The following is a 13,387-nucleotide window of genomic DNA, read 5'->3' on the forward strand; positions in this document are numbered from 1 at the left end:
TTGTTATTGCGATGCAACCTCTGGTCAGATAACTTTGCAAAACCAGACGGGTAAAATAATCTGAGTTAAAAAAACTCTCTCAAAAAATCTCTAAAGAACCCCAGCTTTTAACTGTGACCAAAAGTAGGAATAAGTATCTGGGGTGGGGAGAGGAGGCACATTTTGAAATAGCGTTATCAAGGAGAAAAATAGAAGACTGCAATGTGAGCATCAGTATATGCATATGCCAGAGCCTCAGGAGACCAGACCTTTGAAACAAAATGGGAGTTCAGCATTTAGGCACTTCCAGCAAAGTGAAATGGCAGCCTGCTACCTGCATCCCAAGGAAAACCTGCTCTGCTCCAGCTGGTCTGTCAGCCATCCCTTCTAACAGGAATTCCTACACAAGGAAAAGCAAGTATCAAAGCTACATCCCTTAGCATTGCCTTTGGAACCTGAAGCAGGGACAGGAACTACACCCAGACTTGTGATTATGAAACTGTGGCATGATTCTTTTACCTTCACAGCAGTGCCTCCATTTCATGATCTTTGCAGTGTCCAAGGCACTTACGACTTCCTTTCAGTGTATGCCCAGCAGCACTTGTGGTTGAACAGCGGAGTAGCCATGCTCTCGGCTCATGCTAAATCTCTAGCTCAGGCCAGGGAGTAGGTGTTCAGTTGCCCATTTTGCCTTAGGAACTTAACAAAATAAGTGTGCTTTGAATATGCCAAGCTCCTGATGTTTGCCAATTGCTACTTCAGGGCACTGAGAAGCAAAGGCATCACCTACAAGCCTCAGAACAAACATGGGGGCACAAGGACATGTACAGCAACTGGGTGAAACTGGAGTTTGAGACAGCTTCTCTGACAAGGGAAAGAAATCTCAAATGCAACACAACAGAGAGGCTGCTCGAGGAGAGCTGCTGGAAGGGAATCCTGTTAAAACAGGACACTGTCACAGTTCAGGGCCAGATGGGTTAATAAGGTATTACAGGAAAGGAGGAGAGTACTCAGGGTAGAAAGGACAGGCCTGCAGAGCAGGAGGATGCTAGTGACAGGCGAAGGCTTGTTCCAGGGTTATGCTGAGAACTCAAGTGCTAACTCTCACCCTGCGTCTACCAGCCCTTACAGTGGGGTTTTGCAAAACTCTGCAATCCGTTTTGCCCCAGGCACAAGTCAGCGTTTCTGTGACACCCATGGGTGCTCCTTGCCTGTAACACCCTCTGTTGCTTTGCAAATCCGCAGTAGCACAGATCATGGGCTGCTTCCTGTACCAGCCTCTGGGGCTCTTGCTGTTTTCGCTTAGACTCCCCTAAACTCTCAGCAGATCCATCACCTAGCAGAGCATGCTGTGATTTCTTTGGGGATCCTATGGTACATGGTGTCTGAGGTAGTGGCTGCCAGATCCAGGAAGTCATCACAGGAGGCACATGCACACATCAATCAGAAGAGAACACACGCTAAAAATGGGACAGTAAGCACTACCACCAGTACTTAAGGTAACATCACCATATCTACACAATATTGACATCTGATCTTTGCAGTTGCTTCATTCTAGGATAATTCCCCCAAATGACTTGTGCAAGGGAGGCCATAGCTCAACAGTCCATGAACATCTTCATGAATGTGTTAATATACATACTTCACTGAAACCAGAAGCACCCTTAATCCCACTATCAATGTTGGTGGGGAACTCTAGGTTCTTGTTCTGGTACTTACCCCCTCTCCAGGGCACAGGACATGGTGACAGTTTTATTTGGTCTTTAAGTTGATGTCTTGCTGTAACATGACAGAGGTGCATGCTTGGGAGTACTCTCTTCTCCATCCTTACTAAGGGTTTGACTTCTGTTTAGGTACCCATGTTCAGCAATAGCTTTGCTTATAAAATGAGCTGTCAGGCACACGAACATGGGCTCTTACCTCTCCTATTAGGCTGACTGCTTGCTACTATGGTCCCTTGACTACATGTGTTAACGATCTGTGACTGTCAGCACCGTGGTCCTGGGCAGCTGACTTCTTGGAGAGCCAGCAGTCTTCTTGGAGAGCCAGCACCGAATGCCTGAGAAAGGTGGGGAAAAGGAGTGGTGAAAGAGCAGAGCGCTCTCTTCCTTCCCAGCTCAGGGTAGTTTTGTTTGCTGTGAAGCCTCTCTCAATGCAGTGGGCTGTTTAATGCAAACTTTGCTCCCTCCCCTCCTGACAGTGAGCAGGGTATTTGGTGGTACGTGCTGCTCTTTCTTCTGCCCTGGCATGAGGCAGCCTCTTCCCGCTATGAGCTGAGCTCAGGGAATAGCAGAAGTGAGGAATCGGAAGACCTAGGTCCTTAGCTATCATGAGGTGTGTCAGATTCCTGATAAATTCTATGCTGCAATTTAATGTGACTTTTTAGAGGATATTCTGTGGCTACACAGACTCAGCCCTTGCTATTTTAAGGGAAGCAACCTCATCCCCACCACTTGCCCCACTGAACTATTTAACTTTGTTAACTGTTTAGAGGTCATGATGATGAAAAAGGTTATACGGGCATAATTCCCAGTTAGTTCATAAGATGGTCCAGCCCCAGAGCTGGATTCTGGCACCATCTTTAAAGATAGACTGTGACTTGTTTGTAAACATGGAAATACTGTTCTTGTGTATCTTCACCTTGTTAGTCCTGTTCTTTATCAGCTTGTCTCCTCTGCATTGAGTTTTGTTCCCTCACACTCTGTAACTAGATGTTGTCCTCTTCCCCAGAATTGCTGTCTGCAGTGCCTTTAGCCTGGGCTCAGAGCCTGGACAAGAACATGCTGGAGAGAAGCAGCTTTGCGTTGCCGTTCTGCAGCGCACGAGGCACGCAGGATTGCTGTGTTCTCCTCGCTTTACATGCATGCTTGTCTTGGAGGCAGATGATCCTGCACCTCTCCCACTTGTTCCGCTCAGCCACGGCTATCTGTCCAAGAGAGAGGGAGAACAGAGGAAAGGCTTCTAGTTTGCTATGTGTAGGACTCCCTTCATGGAGGCACAGAGAGTCCTTGGGATAGGTCTAAGTCTTGCCCTCTCCTGGGGATCAAAACCTCCCCATGCTCCTGTGCATTAGGCTCCCACTGCAGCGGTTCTCCCTGCAGCAACCAGACACTTGGCAGTTGGACCTTCCAGTGCTAAACTTTTAACCCATTCATTCACTCACAGCTGCCTCTATTTTACCAAGAATTTGTTAGGAAGAAAGAAGCTGAATCTCCTGAAGCAATTTGCATCAATTCTCCAACCAATACAGTTACTTTTTTGACTAATGATCTTTTCTTAAGATGAAATATGTATAAAGTATGACTGTACAAATTTAATAAGAAAGAAAACCCTCAGAAGAATGAAATAATTCTGCTTTCTACAAGCACACAGGCCAAGGAGATGATAAATTACAAAAGAATAATATCACACTGAAGAAACCGTGAAGTTAATCTTTGAAACAATGAACTCTGGATTTAATATCCAATTCCAGGAGACAGATGTTTATTTTTTTAACTCTGTCCAGGGAGCCCATTTTCAGAAAATGGAATCAATCTGATTCCTCTAGGTATGTGTATAGCGTATATTCCAGACCCTGCAAATGGATGTTTTCAGCCTCTGAAATACTCCATGTTCCTTACATAAAAAAGGTGAAAGCATTGGGTTCCTTTCTGCTCAGAATACATAGCATCTCCTTGTGCACTCCTAAATAGAAAACATCATTATAAAAAGCCACCAGGAGGCAGCACATGAAAACATTTGTGCTATAAAATCACATGCACAAAACGAAAAAAAATCACCCCTCTACCAAATCTTCAACCTGAGACTTAGCAAATGTTTCCTCCCCACCCCTCTCCTTGTCATTATGCTTTACACACTGATCTTTCTTCTTACATACCTGAAACCAGTAGCAATTCCTCTGCTGTCAAACAGCTTACTGCAGGCACGCAGTTAAAATGGAAGTCAAACTGATTTCTGGAATAGCGTTTAGTGGAAAAAATGAGTAAACAAAGTAGGTAGAAGTGACATGACAAAATAGAAAACCTCCCAACAGACTAAACTGTTTTTTTCTTCTTCTGGGGTTTACCAAAACATTCCAAGCCTCTGAGCTCTCTCCTAAGTAACTATTTTGCTTTTTCTTTACAAATACATAGCAAAATGCCACCCAAAAGGAAGTGCTGAAGTTGTCGAAAACCCCAGAATACGCTCCTGCTCCGCCCTGGCATGGGACCAGAGAAATAATCCACCTCTGCATTTCATGCTCCACCACCAAAGCTGGAAGTCATCTCCTCTCCTCCACCCCTCAGTCCTCCTCTTCTGCTGGTGGAAAGGACTGTTTGCAGTTGTGGCTCAGCATGGGGTAAGAGCCTAAAGCTCACTACAGACATATATGAGAGCTTTTAAACCCAGTATGTTATTTTAAATGCTAATTGTTTATGGACTTTAATGCTTTTTTATGGTCTGTGATGCTAAACTTACAGTAATTGCTCTTACACATTTTGTGTTACAGGCTACGCATATGAAACACAGTAAGGCAGCTACAGAGATGTGCAAACGACCTAAACCATTTCTAAATATGGATCTATAAATACAAGTTATGTGCAAAATCTATCAACAAAGTCTAGCATAAACGGTGTAAACTCGTGTCCTCAGGAAAGGCAGTTAGAAACTCGGCAAAAGACAAATGACAAAACCACTCATATTTTCAAACTACAAACCGGGCTTGTTAAGAATCTGTGTCTCTGACTTAATTCAAACAGACACTCCACATCTTCCAGTACAAAAATCACAATTAATTGGGAAATTAAAACACAGGCACCATGTCAGCAGAAATCACAAATTTATTAATCCTTTAAATATATCAATCATTTACCATTATGGCAAGAAATATGTACACTGTGTCCCATGGTAAACTGCAGTGTTCCAAAATGACAGAAGAGAAGTGTATAATTCAGTTGTGGTGGAGAGAACAAATCACAATTTCCTCACATCTTGATGTGGAAGACAAACTTGGTCTACAGTAATACGTCAACACCACATGCTAGGTTAGAAGTATAAAAAAAAATAACACCCTACACCTATTTTGTTAATTTTAAATACAGTTATGCCACTTATAGCCGCTTCACAAAAAAAGTAAAGAAATTAATGAGAAAAATGAGGCCATTACTTTTTTCACAGATCCCATTGGCAGGTTAATATGGCTCAACACATTTATTGTAGATGCTTATTTTAAATATATATTGTTTAAAATCATGTAGTAATTATCAGAGAAGCTTAAATCCATCTACCATACATCCACTAGTAACAACATCAAAATGTTTAAGAACTGCTTTTGATTAGTAATCAACACAGGAAGGGGAAATTATACAAATTAGGAAGCTTTCCCATTTTAAAAACTTCAGGCTGCCGAGTTGTAAATTTTTAACAGCTAAAAAGGACATTGATTGAGAGATCATGCACTATACAGCGCTGCAGAAAACAGTCAGCCCTGTTGGTAACAGAACAAATAACAAACAAACAAGAAAAGAAATAACCGATTCCTGTATTTTTCTATTAGAAACGGAAGGGAATAAACCTAAATGCTTGCGAGGATGTACTTGCACAGTGACATAAGGGAAGCAAAAACAGTGCCTAGTACGAAGTTTGTGTTCCCAACTGACACAGAGAGCATTCCCTGCACAGCGTGCAGGTGGTCACAGCAACGCATCAGGGGCCAAAACAAGTTGGCGATGCTGCCAAGATCGTTGTCCTTGACACTGTACGCTGCGTGAGGATTTTAAGAAACCAGGAGCAGATTGAGGGGAAAGAAGGGGAAGGAACAAATCTGTGGTAAAGCATTACAGTCTTATTAGAACACTGGTGTATCCATAATACATTTCCAGTGAAGCAACAGCAGCAGTGTAAATTAACTCTTCATACTAAGCTTTTAAGGCCTAATATTTCTTGAGTGTATTAACCACACAGCTGATCTATAGCGTAACCAAAATTTTATATTTTTTAAAGCCTCCTTAAAAAATTTACAGTACATCCTAAAAGCAATTAAAAAAATCTATCTTTCTCTATTCTTCCATTTTAATCATCAAAACCTGCCCCTCAGTCGTCACTTGGTTCGTTATGCTTTTTAATTTCCCTTAATCATCCAATAGAAACTTTGAGTAAGCAAAGGTAAAGGCTCAAAAGAAAAAAAGAAGCTGCTGGCTCACCAGAACACTGACAGTTAATTCTGAAGTGACCAAGCCAGCAAATGATGAGATTTTTCCAGTTTACATAGACTAATAAACTAAGAAGGCTTCAGCTCGTATAAAGCCAAGATATTATCACTTCCACATTTATCAGTGATTTCGTCCATCTACATGCTGTCATAAAAATCTGTTTTACAGTAATGGAGCTGCCAGCAGAAATCCTAAACCATTCCTACCAGAACCAAAGCAAAATCCTGGGACTCAGGGGAAAAGGAGTTGTCAAAAAACAGTTCTTAAAAAAAAAGAAGGTAACACGTACTTTTTCTTTTTTTTTCTTTTTTTTTTCTAATAAACAGGATAGTTTCTAAAGTTGTCTGTCAAAACTTGGCATAAATGGAGAAAGTGACAAATGTATTCTGTATCTACTGCTGACCACCAAATACTTCTTGTCTTTTATGCCTTGTTATTCTCTATTTGCGTGGAACATCACCTTCATTGAAATGTTAACAGTGTACAGATGGAATATACAGCAACATGGTGCATCACAAATGTGTTATATGAAGAACCTTCACAGCTTCATGCACTCAGAAACATGCATGAAGAGAACTGGATGGCCAAGATGGTAATCAACCAGGTACGTTGGGTACAGAAAATGCAAGAGCGGCACCGCTGATATTTTTAGCTAGGAGGAAGGAGAAAAAAAAACACAACAGATTGCCATTACTGAAGTAACATCACCAGCAGATAACAATACAGGCTCAAGTGTTAGCCAATACTAATAAAAAAATATTCTCAAGATCATTTACCACAATATTGGGGGGAAACCAAATGCTCGGGCAAAACATTCTTTTATTCTTCAAACCACTCGATAGACATGTTCCATCTTTACAACATGCCAGAGAGGGTGCTAAAATAAAAAAGGAAGCTGAGGCAGGAAGCCAAAGTGCCTTAACTGATTTCTTTAAAGAGGGCAAAACTCAGGTATGAATCTCTGAGTTTAACTTACTTCCTTCAGCATGTACTTTACAGACACTGCCACAGACTCAGATGCTCGTACAAAAACTGAACCAAGAAACAAGGAAGATTCAGATGTCATTTACATGCAAGACATGCTAGAGCCGTATGCAAAGAGGAAATGAAAGAAAAGGAACGTGCAAGCAAGTAGTTAACTAACTCAGTTTATATCATCATTGGTATTACCGTAGCATCTAGGGGGCCGAAGTCATGACTGGGATCCCGCTGTGCTAGGCACTGCACAAACACAGAACAAACTCTTTACTTAAGTCTTCTCGCTGTTTGGTAGGAAAGTGTAAGGAGGCGTAAGGTCCGATAACGGAGGGAACATAAGCCTCGGGTCTGAATTTAGATTTGGGAGTCAGTTTTAGCCCTTTGACTGCCTGTATCATGCAGGTCCACTCTCTGTGTATATGCAGAAACACATCAGCACAAGTTCTTAAGAACATGGAATACAGAGAAAAGTTTCCTACCACCATTGCTATCACTCAGAGAGGAAGAATGGACAAGACAGAAACCAGAGTTTGTCTTGTCTGACTTGCAGCAAAAACTACAAATAAAATGTATTTATAAACTAAAAATACATTATCTGCCATACGGAAACATTTCCATATACCTATAGCTACACGAAAAGAGCTCAGTTCTGTCCTTAGAAACAGGCACACTCCTTACTGTAGTTCTGAAAACAAATAAGCTACTGTGCTCTCAGCAACTGATTTGACATAATCTATGTTTGCAAAAGCAGATCACAGCTATAATTGCTTTTGCAAGTTTATTAGATTTGAAATTCTTCCTCAGCCACTGTGTGTAAGATACTTTTTTGTTACCGAAGTGCCATTATTAACTACTGTGTAGTGGCAGTCATTACATAAGTAGCTGTAGACTGTATAAATTTCAAATATGGTTAAAGAAAGTTAGGATAATCTAGAACGGTATTTTAATTCAATTTCTTCTGTAGTTTTCCAAAATGAAGTTATTGGCGCACTGCTGTGCTGACTGGGAAAAGTAAAGGTGAAAAGTAAAGGTGAAGTTCAAGGCAGTCTAAAAGACGGTCAGGATGGGTTATAGAAGGTGAGTTCTGGCATAGTGCTACATGGGACTCTACCAGTTAAACTTGAGAAGATGGGGGTTAAGGAAAGAATATGTAAAATAACTAAAAAATGACAATGCTTGAACTGAAAGGGGAACGATCAGCTTAGAGGAGACTCGCTGGTCTTTGCCAGTGCCCTGAGCACAAGCACTAGGACTGATCTCATGTAGTATGCTTACACTTAGGTGGAAGGCACTATAAATAGTGCAAGAAGCACCAAGTAACCTTGAGAGCTGGGTAATCCAGAAATGTTACCTGTAATAATAGGAAGTACAAAGCTGCACACTCAGCAAAAGTTTCTATGTACTCATTGGTTGGAAATGACAGTTGAGGATAAATACGTGGCCGTCTTAGGTGAGCTGCTAATGTGATGTAGATGATAACAGTGCAAAAATCATCCAGGACAGAGCAGGTGTGGAATTCTCACCAGGGAAAAGAACGACATTGTGAAGGTGAATAAAGCCCTGGCCACAACTGTATGCAGTATTTCAGGAGAACCCAAGCTAGTGAAAAGACAAACCTCAAACCAAAAAAAGACAGTGAAGAGGTATTAAGGTAGCCAGAAAAATGGAGATCCCATCAAAAAGAGCCAACCAAGTTAGCATTGTTTATTTACCCTACGAAAACAGAAGGTGGGAAGTGACCTCATCAGCCTTCATATAAAACAGCTCATGTCTGCATACCTATCCCCAGTATAGGAGAGCAAAGATGAAATAAGAATCATCAGTGATACATTGAATATGACTAAAATTCAGACTGGAAAGTAAGGTTTCTAACCAGCAGACCAATGATATTTTAGAACAGTGATACAAGCAAGGCCAAAAAACCCCCTCCGAAGTCAAGATGAGGATTAGGTGTGGGATTTATGTGATATTGTTGCCAGTGCCACATAGGGGCTACGTATCTAGGGCTATGTTGCAATCTCTGAGCATCTCTCCTTAAGCCTTAGCCATGCTCTAAGGCTCCGAGCTGCTACTCCTCCCCTGTGACCTTTTCAGCTTGGGTACACTCTCGCAATCCTGAACTCTCCTCTGCCTGACCCCAGAGGCTCAGAACACCCACTCACACAGACACAACCCCCCAGTCTCAAAAAAAAAAATTACCTCCTTCTCTTTCCATCTTTAGCAGTCCCAGAAATCCTTATTTTTATCACAGAGCGTGAGCAGCTGTAAAGAACCAGCATTACACAAGTCCTAAATACTCTTGAGGGGCCAACCTCGGATCTGTACGTACGACTGCCTTCCCTCGAGCCGCGCGGCCCGAAGGGCCGGGAGCTGCTCCGTGGCAGCTAGTGCGTGCCCTTTGTATTCCAGAAATCCTACCTCTGGCGAGCGCTCATAGGGGCAGCACGTGTCGCAGCACGCAGCAGCTCGTCACACGTGTATGCGTTACGCCAACTAAGTGCCGAGGCTCCTGTTACAACACCGTACCTGAAAAAGCTGCAAAAGCTGTTCAGTCTATCTCTAGAAAGCATTACTGAAAGAATTATTACAGGAATTATGGGAAAATTCTACAAGCTTCTATGAAAATAGTATTAAGATGGCTATTTTGTTGCCTTCTTGTTTTGGTGTGTAAGAATGAGTGTCATAAATTACCTTTCCTCTTTAGGATTCTTTCCAAAAAAAAAAAAAAAAAAAAAAAAAAATTGACATCCCCCCAAAAAAACCCAGAACGCTTTTCAAAAAGCAGAGGGGAAAAAAAAAAAAAGGAAAAGATTAAATAATTCTCTAGTCCGATTCATGTCATTCTGCTATAAACACTTACTGTCCAGGGTGCACTGGGAGAGATGAACCTGTTTCACTGATGCCTTATGCTTTCTGGCTCTACATATACCCCTTGACAAAATGCTTGTTTATGAAAACATCAAAAATCTACATAATGCTGCATTTCAAGAAAATGTAACTAGTCTTTCAGTATTACCTGTTCAAACACTGGCAGTGCAGCCAGAACATGAAAAACAAAGCATGACCTTGTTCCTGCTCCCATTGGTTTCACGTTTTTTAAAAAAAATACAATAGTTATCATGAGGTAATCAAACTACTTTTTTCCTAAAAAAAAAAAAAAAAAAAAAAGTCCCCAGTGAAGCTTAACACTTCATTCTATCATGTTCCTTACTTTATCAAGCATTATTTCACCTGGGAGAACAGCGTTGCAAGAAGTAGAATATGGGACACGATGAAGCTGGAAGGACAAGATTTGAGCTCATCTCACCCAGGCCAGGAAATTCAGCTGCTATCCACATTAAGACACCTGGCACAAACGTAATTATATCCTATAGAGAGGGCTTGCACCTGAGCAAACCAAGGCCTGTACCAGCGCTGCCTAATTCAGAAGCAGCCGAACCTAAGCCAGAAGTCAGTGAGGTTGGGCTCCGAGGGACACAGCAGCATGAGCAAAGGCTGCAAGCAGAAGGCAAGCGAAGGACTCGAGCAGAACCTCTTGAAGAAGCCGTGACTCTCTATCTTGTTACTGCAGCTATCAGCGTGCTGTAATTCATACTGCTGAAAATCTGGCTCAAGGAATTCAGGTTTGCGCACGTCGAGTCGTGACGTGGCTCCGAGGGTACGAGGGGGCACGCAGAGGTGCCCAAATGAACAAAAGAGAAGAACGATGATGGGGGAGAGCTGATGCTTACCCGCACGGATGTCGTAACTACCAGACAGTAACTATTCAGCAGTTAAGCAAAGCGAGTGTGGGAAAAGAGATAAGAATAGGTACTTGTATGACTTAATTTATGAAGTAAATACGTAAACTGGCTCAAAATCAACTTGCAGTGAACGTAACTAGGTTAGGTTAAGTAAGTACAGGTGGCTGGAATTCACAATAAATATTAGTCAAACTTCAGTTTTTCAGAACAGTGATACTTTTTTCCTTGAAACTTTCCGGTCTGCTCTAACAGCTCCACGTATCCTATTGCTTTTTATTTTTTCAGGTTTTCCTGAAATTCTGTTTCAGGTTTTCCAATCCTATTTTGTGTGACTTGTGTCAAGCCTTATCTACATTAAAACAGTTTTCTGCTCTTCAACCTGTCAGTTCGGGGACTGAGTTGGATCAGTGGGCGTCACAGTTGAAAACAACAACAAAAAAAGCATTATTTCAAAAATATTTGCACCAATACTGTATGCGCACTGCTGAATATAATACACATGGCATAGACGACCACAAGAAGTTACACTATCAAGAGGACGGTTTCATAGTTTTTAAGGCCAAAAGCAGCTATTAGACTATCTGGTCTGACCTACGTAATTTCAGCTCATGTTCTGAATTGTTTCTTACTTGATAGGTACTGTTGGTGACCCTGAACGGTGAAAATGAACGTTCTGCCATTTCCCATCACGACGGTGCCAGACCCGCGTTTCCTCCGACTGCATAGTCTTTGGCATCCCGCTTCCATCCATGTACTGGGTGAGCCGTATATATGCAATGCAAGCAGCGTCATCACCCACAAGGTGGACGTGAGGATTGAGGATAATGGTGTGGATTGGCTTATTACTTTTGGATAAAGCTAGGAAACAAACACACACAGAGGATAAATTCAGTTTTCTCTATGTAAGCCAAAATAACTCATCTCACCCCACTTCACAAAACAAAAACCTGAAGCTTAGCAGATACAAAGTAGTAATTATTGTTTACCGATAATCACGACCGACAACTGGCTCGAGTACATTGTAGAAATGAGCACAGTCACAGCATAAAGTATGTTTCCCCCTTTCCTGTAAGGAAACCAATCAAACATTTAATAGTACCTATTATTCAAGGCACGTACATTCACGGATTAAATAAAATGAGGGCCACCATCTCTAGTTTCCCAATTGAGTTTTCCCAATATTTCAGTTTCACTGCTGTGTCTAATGTCTAATGACATCTGTACTTAGTATTTTCAGTTAAAATAATTCAGCTTTTAACTCACTCTTGTGACGCATTTTATTAAGTGCTGAAATCTATGAAAACCAAAAAGCTGCGGTAATGAAACATTGTAAGGAAAAATACAGAAAATGCTGTTTTGGAAGTGGAAGAGAATTCAAGAATATGATAATCCCATTTTACGCTCAGACGTTTCTCAGAAATTACTGGATAAGCTGATATCTTCATTTACGATATTTTATTTCCATTTGATTCAAGGCTGCTCTAAAATGGTTACCTACATTACATGATCCTCCAAAACTTTATTAAATCCTCTCTACTGGTAATTTTTCTTTCTTAGAGCTGACATGACTGTAGTATATAAAAATAAATATATAGAGAGAGTATATCTACTGATGTTTCCATATATATACATACACACCAACAGAAAAAAGATCAAGTCCTCAGCAGCACAGACTGAGTGACTACAGTGTCTTCCCCCATACATCACACACTCACTGGAAGTGCTGACTGTTAATTGCGGTCAGTGTAACGACATGATTTACTGACCTTTCTTTCAGGTATACTCACAGCATGATTTTTCTCTTTTCCCCAAAGTGGGGGCGGGGGGGGAAGTATGAGGATTAGTTATCTATGGTTTATTTGTTTTTTTTACACCTTCACTTTCTCCTTCCAAATACCTGAAACTCTCTTCCGCTATCCAAGGAGCCCTATGATGTGTGAATGAGTGCAGCAAAAACAGACAGAAAAACACAGAGAGCAGAACTCCGGCGAAAATCTACTCCCTTTTCCTACCCAAATCAACTAACTCCCAAACCAAGATGCTAATTAGACTGGAGAAACACGATCACAAGGAACAGATAAAGATTCGTATGGATGAAAAAGGACTGTTTACCATTTTCAAAGTAAAACCGGTGAAAGTCCATCCCTTCTACTAGATTACCCAAAGCTTCAGGTTCAAAAGATGTAAGGCCTGGATCACAGATTTTTCTGTGGAAAAGAGGAAATTCTGTAATAAACACAGGCAGTTACGTAACACAACTTTGCAGAGATTGCTTTTTAAATGTTTCCTTTATTCCCATCAGACGTGTTACTTTACCTGTGCCACCACACTGGAAAAGAACAGAACTTAAATGGGGAGAAGTAATGGAGTTCTGGTTTCAACTGAATTAGAAAATTTGGCAGCTTACTTTAGGTGGACTAGATTTCACATAAATCATCTTCTGATCAAAAAAAAAAAGACTGCCAAAGGCGGACCCACAAGTCAATCGTATTACAA

At 41.3% G+C, this 13,387-nt stretch overlaps 1 protein-coding gene across 1 annotated transcript in view; it reads right to left on the reverse strand.

Moving 5' to 3' along the window:
* Positions 1-6,488: 6,488 nt before the first annotated feature.
* The window catches only part of CAMK2D (calcium/calmodulin-dependent protein kinase II delta), a gene marked incomplete at its 5' end in the record, with an annotated part of 49,169 nt that continues 42,270 nt past the window's right edge, over positions 6,489-13,387 (reverse strand). The window contains 4 exons of the mRNA XM_010291295.1: positions 6,489-6,822; positions 7,341-7,391; positions 11,521-11,749; positions 13,004-13,098. Of these exons, the coding sequence (XP_010289597.1) occupies positions 7,385-7,391; positions 11,521-11,749; positions 13,004-13,098 (331 nt within the window). The remainder of the gene's footprint in view (positions 6,823-7,340; positions 7,392-11,520; positions 11,750-13,003; positions 13,099-13,387) is intronic.

The sequence above is a fragment of the Phaethon lepturus genome, unplaced genomic scaffold (genome assembly GCF_000687285.1).
Source record: "Phaethon lepturus isolate BGI_N335 unplaced genomic scaffold, ASM68728v1 scaffold14707, whole genome shotgun sequence".
Taxonomy (NCBI): Eukaryota; Metazoa; Chordata; class Aves; order Phaethontiformes; family Phaethontidae; genus Phaethon; species Phaethon lepturus.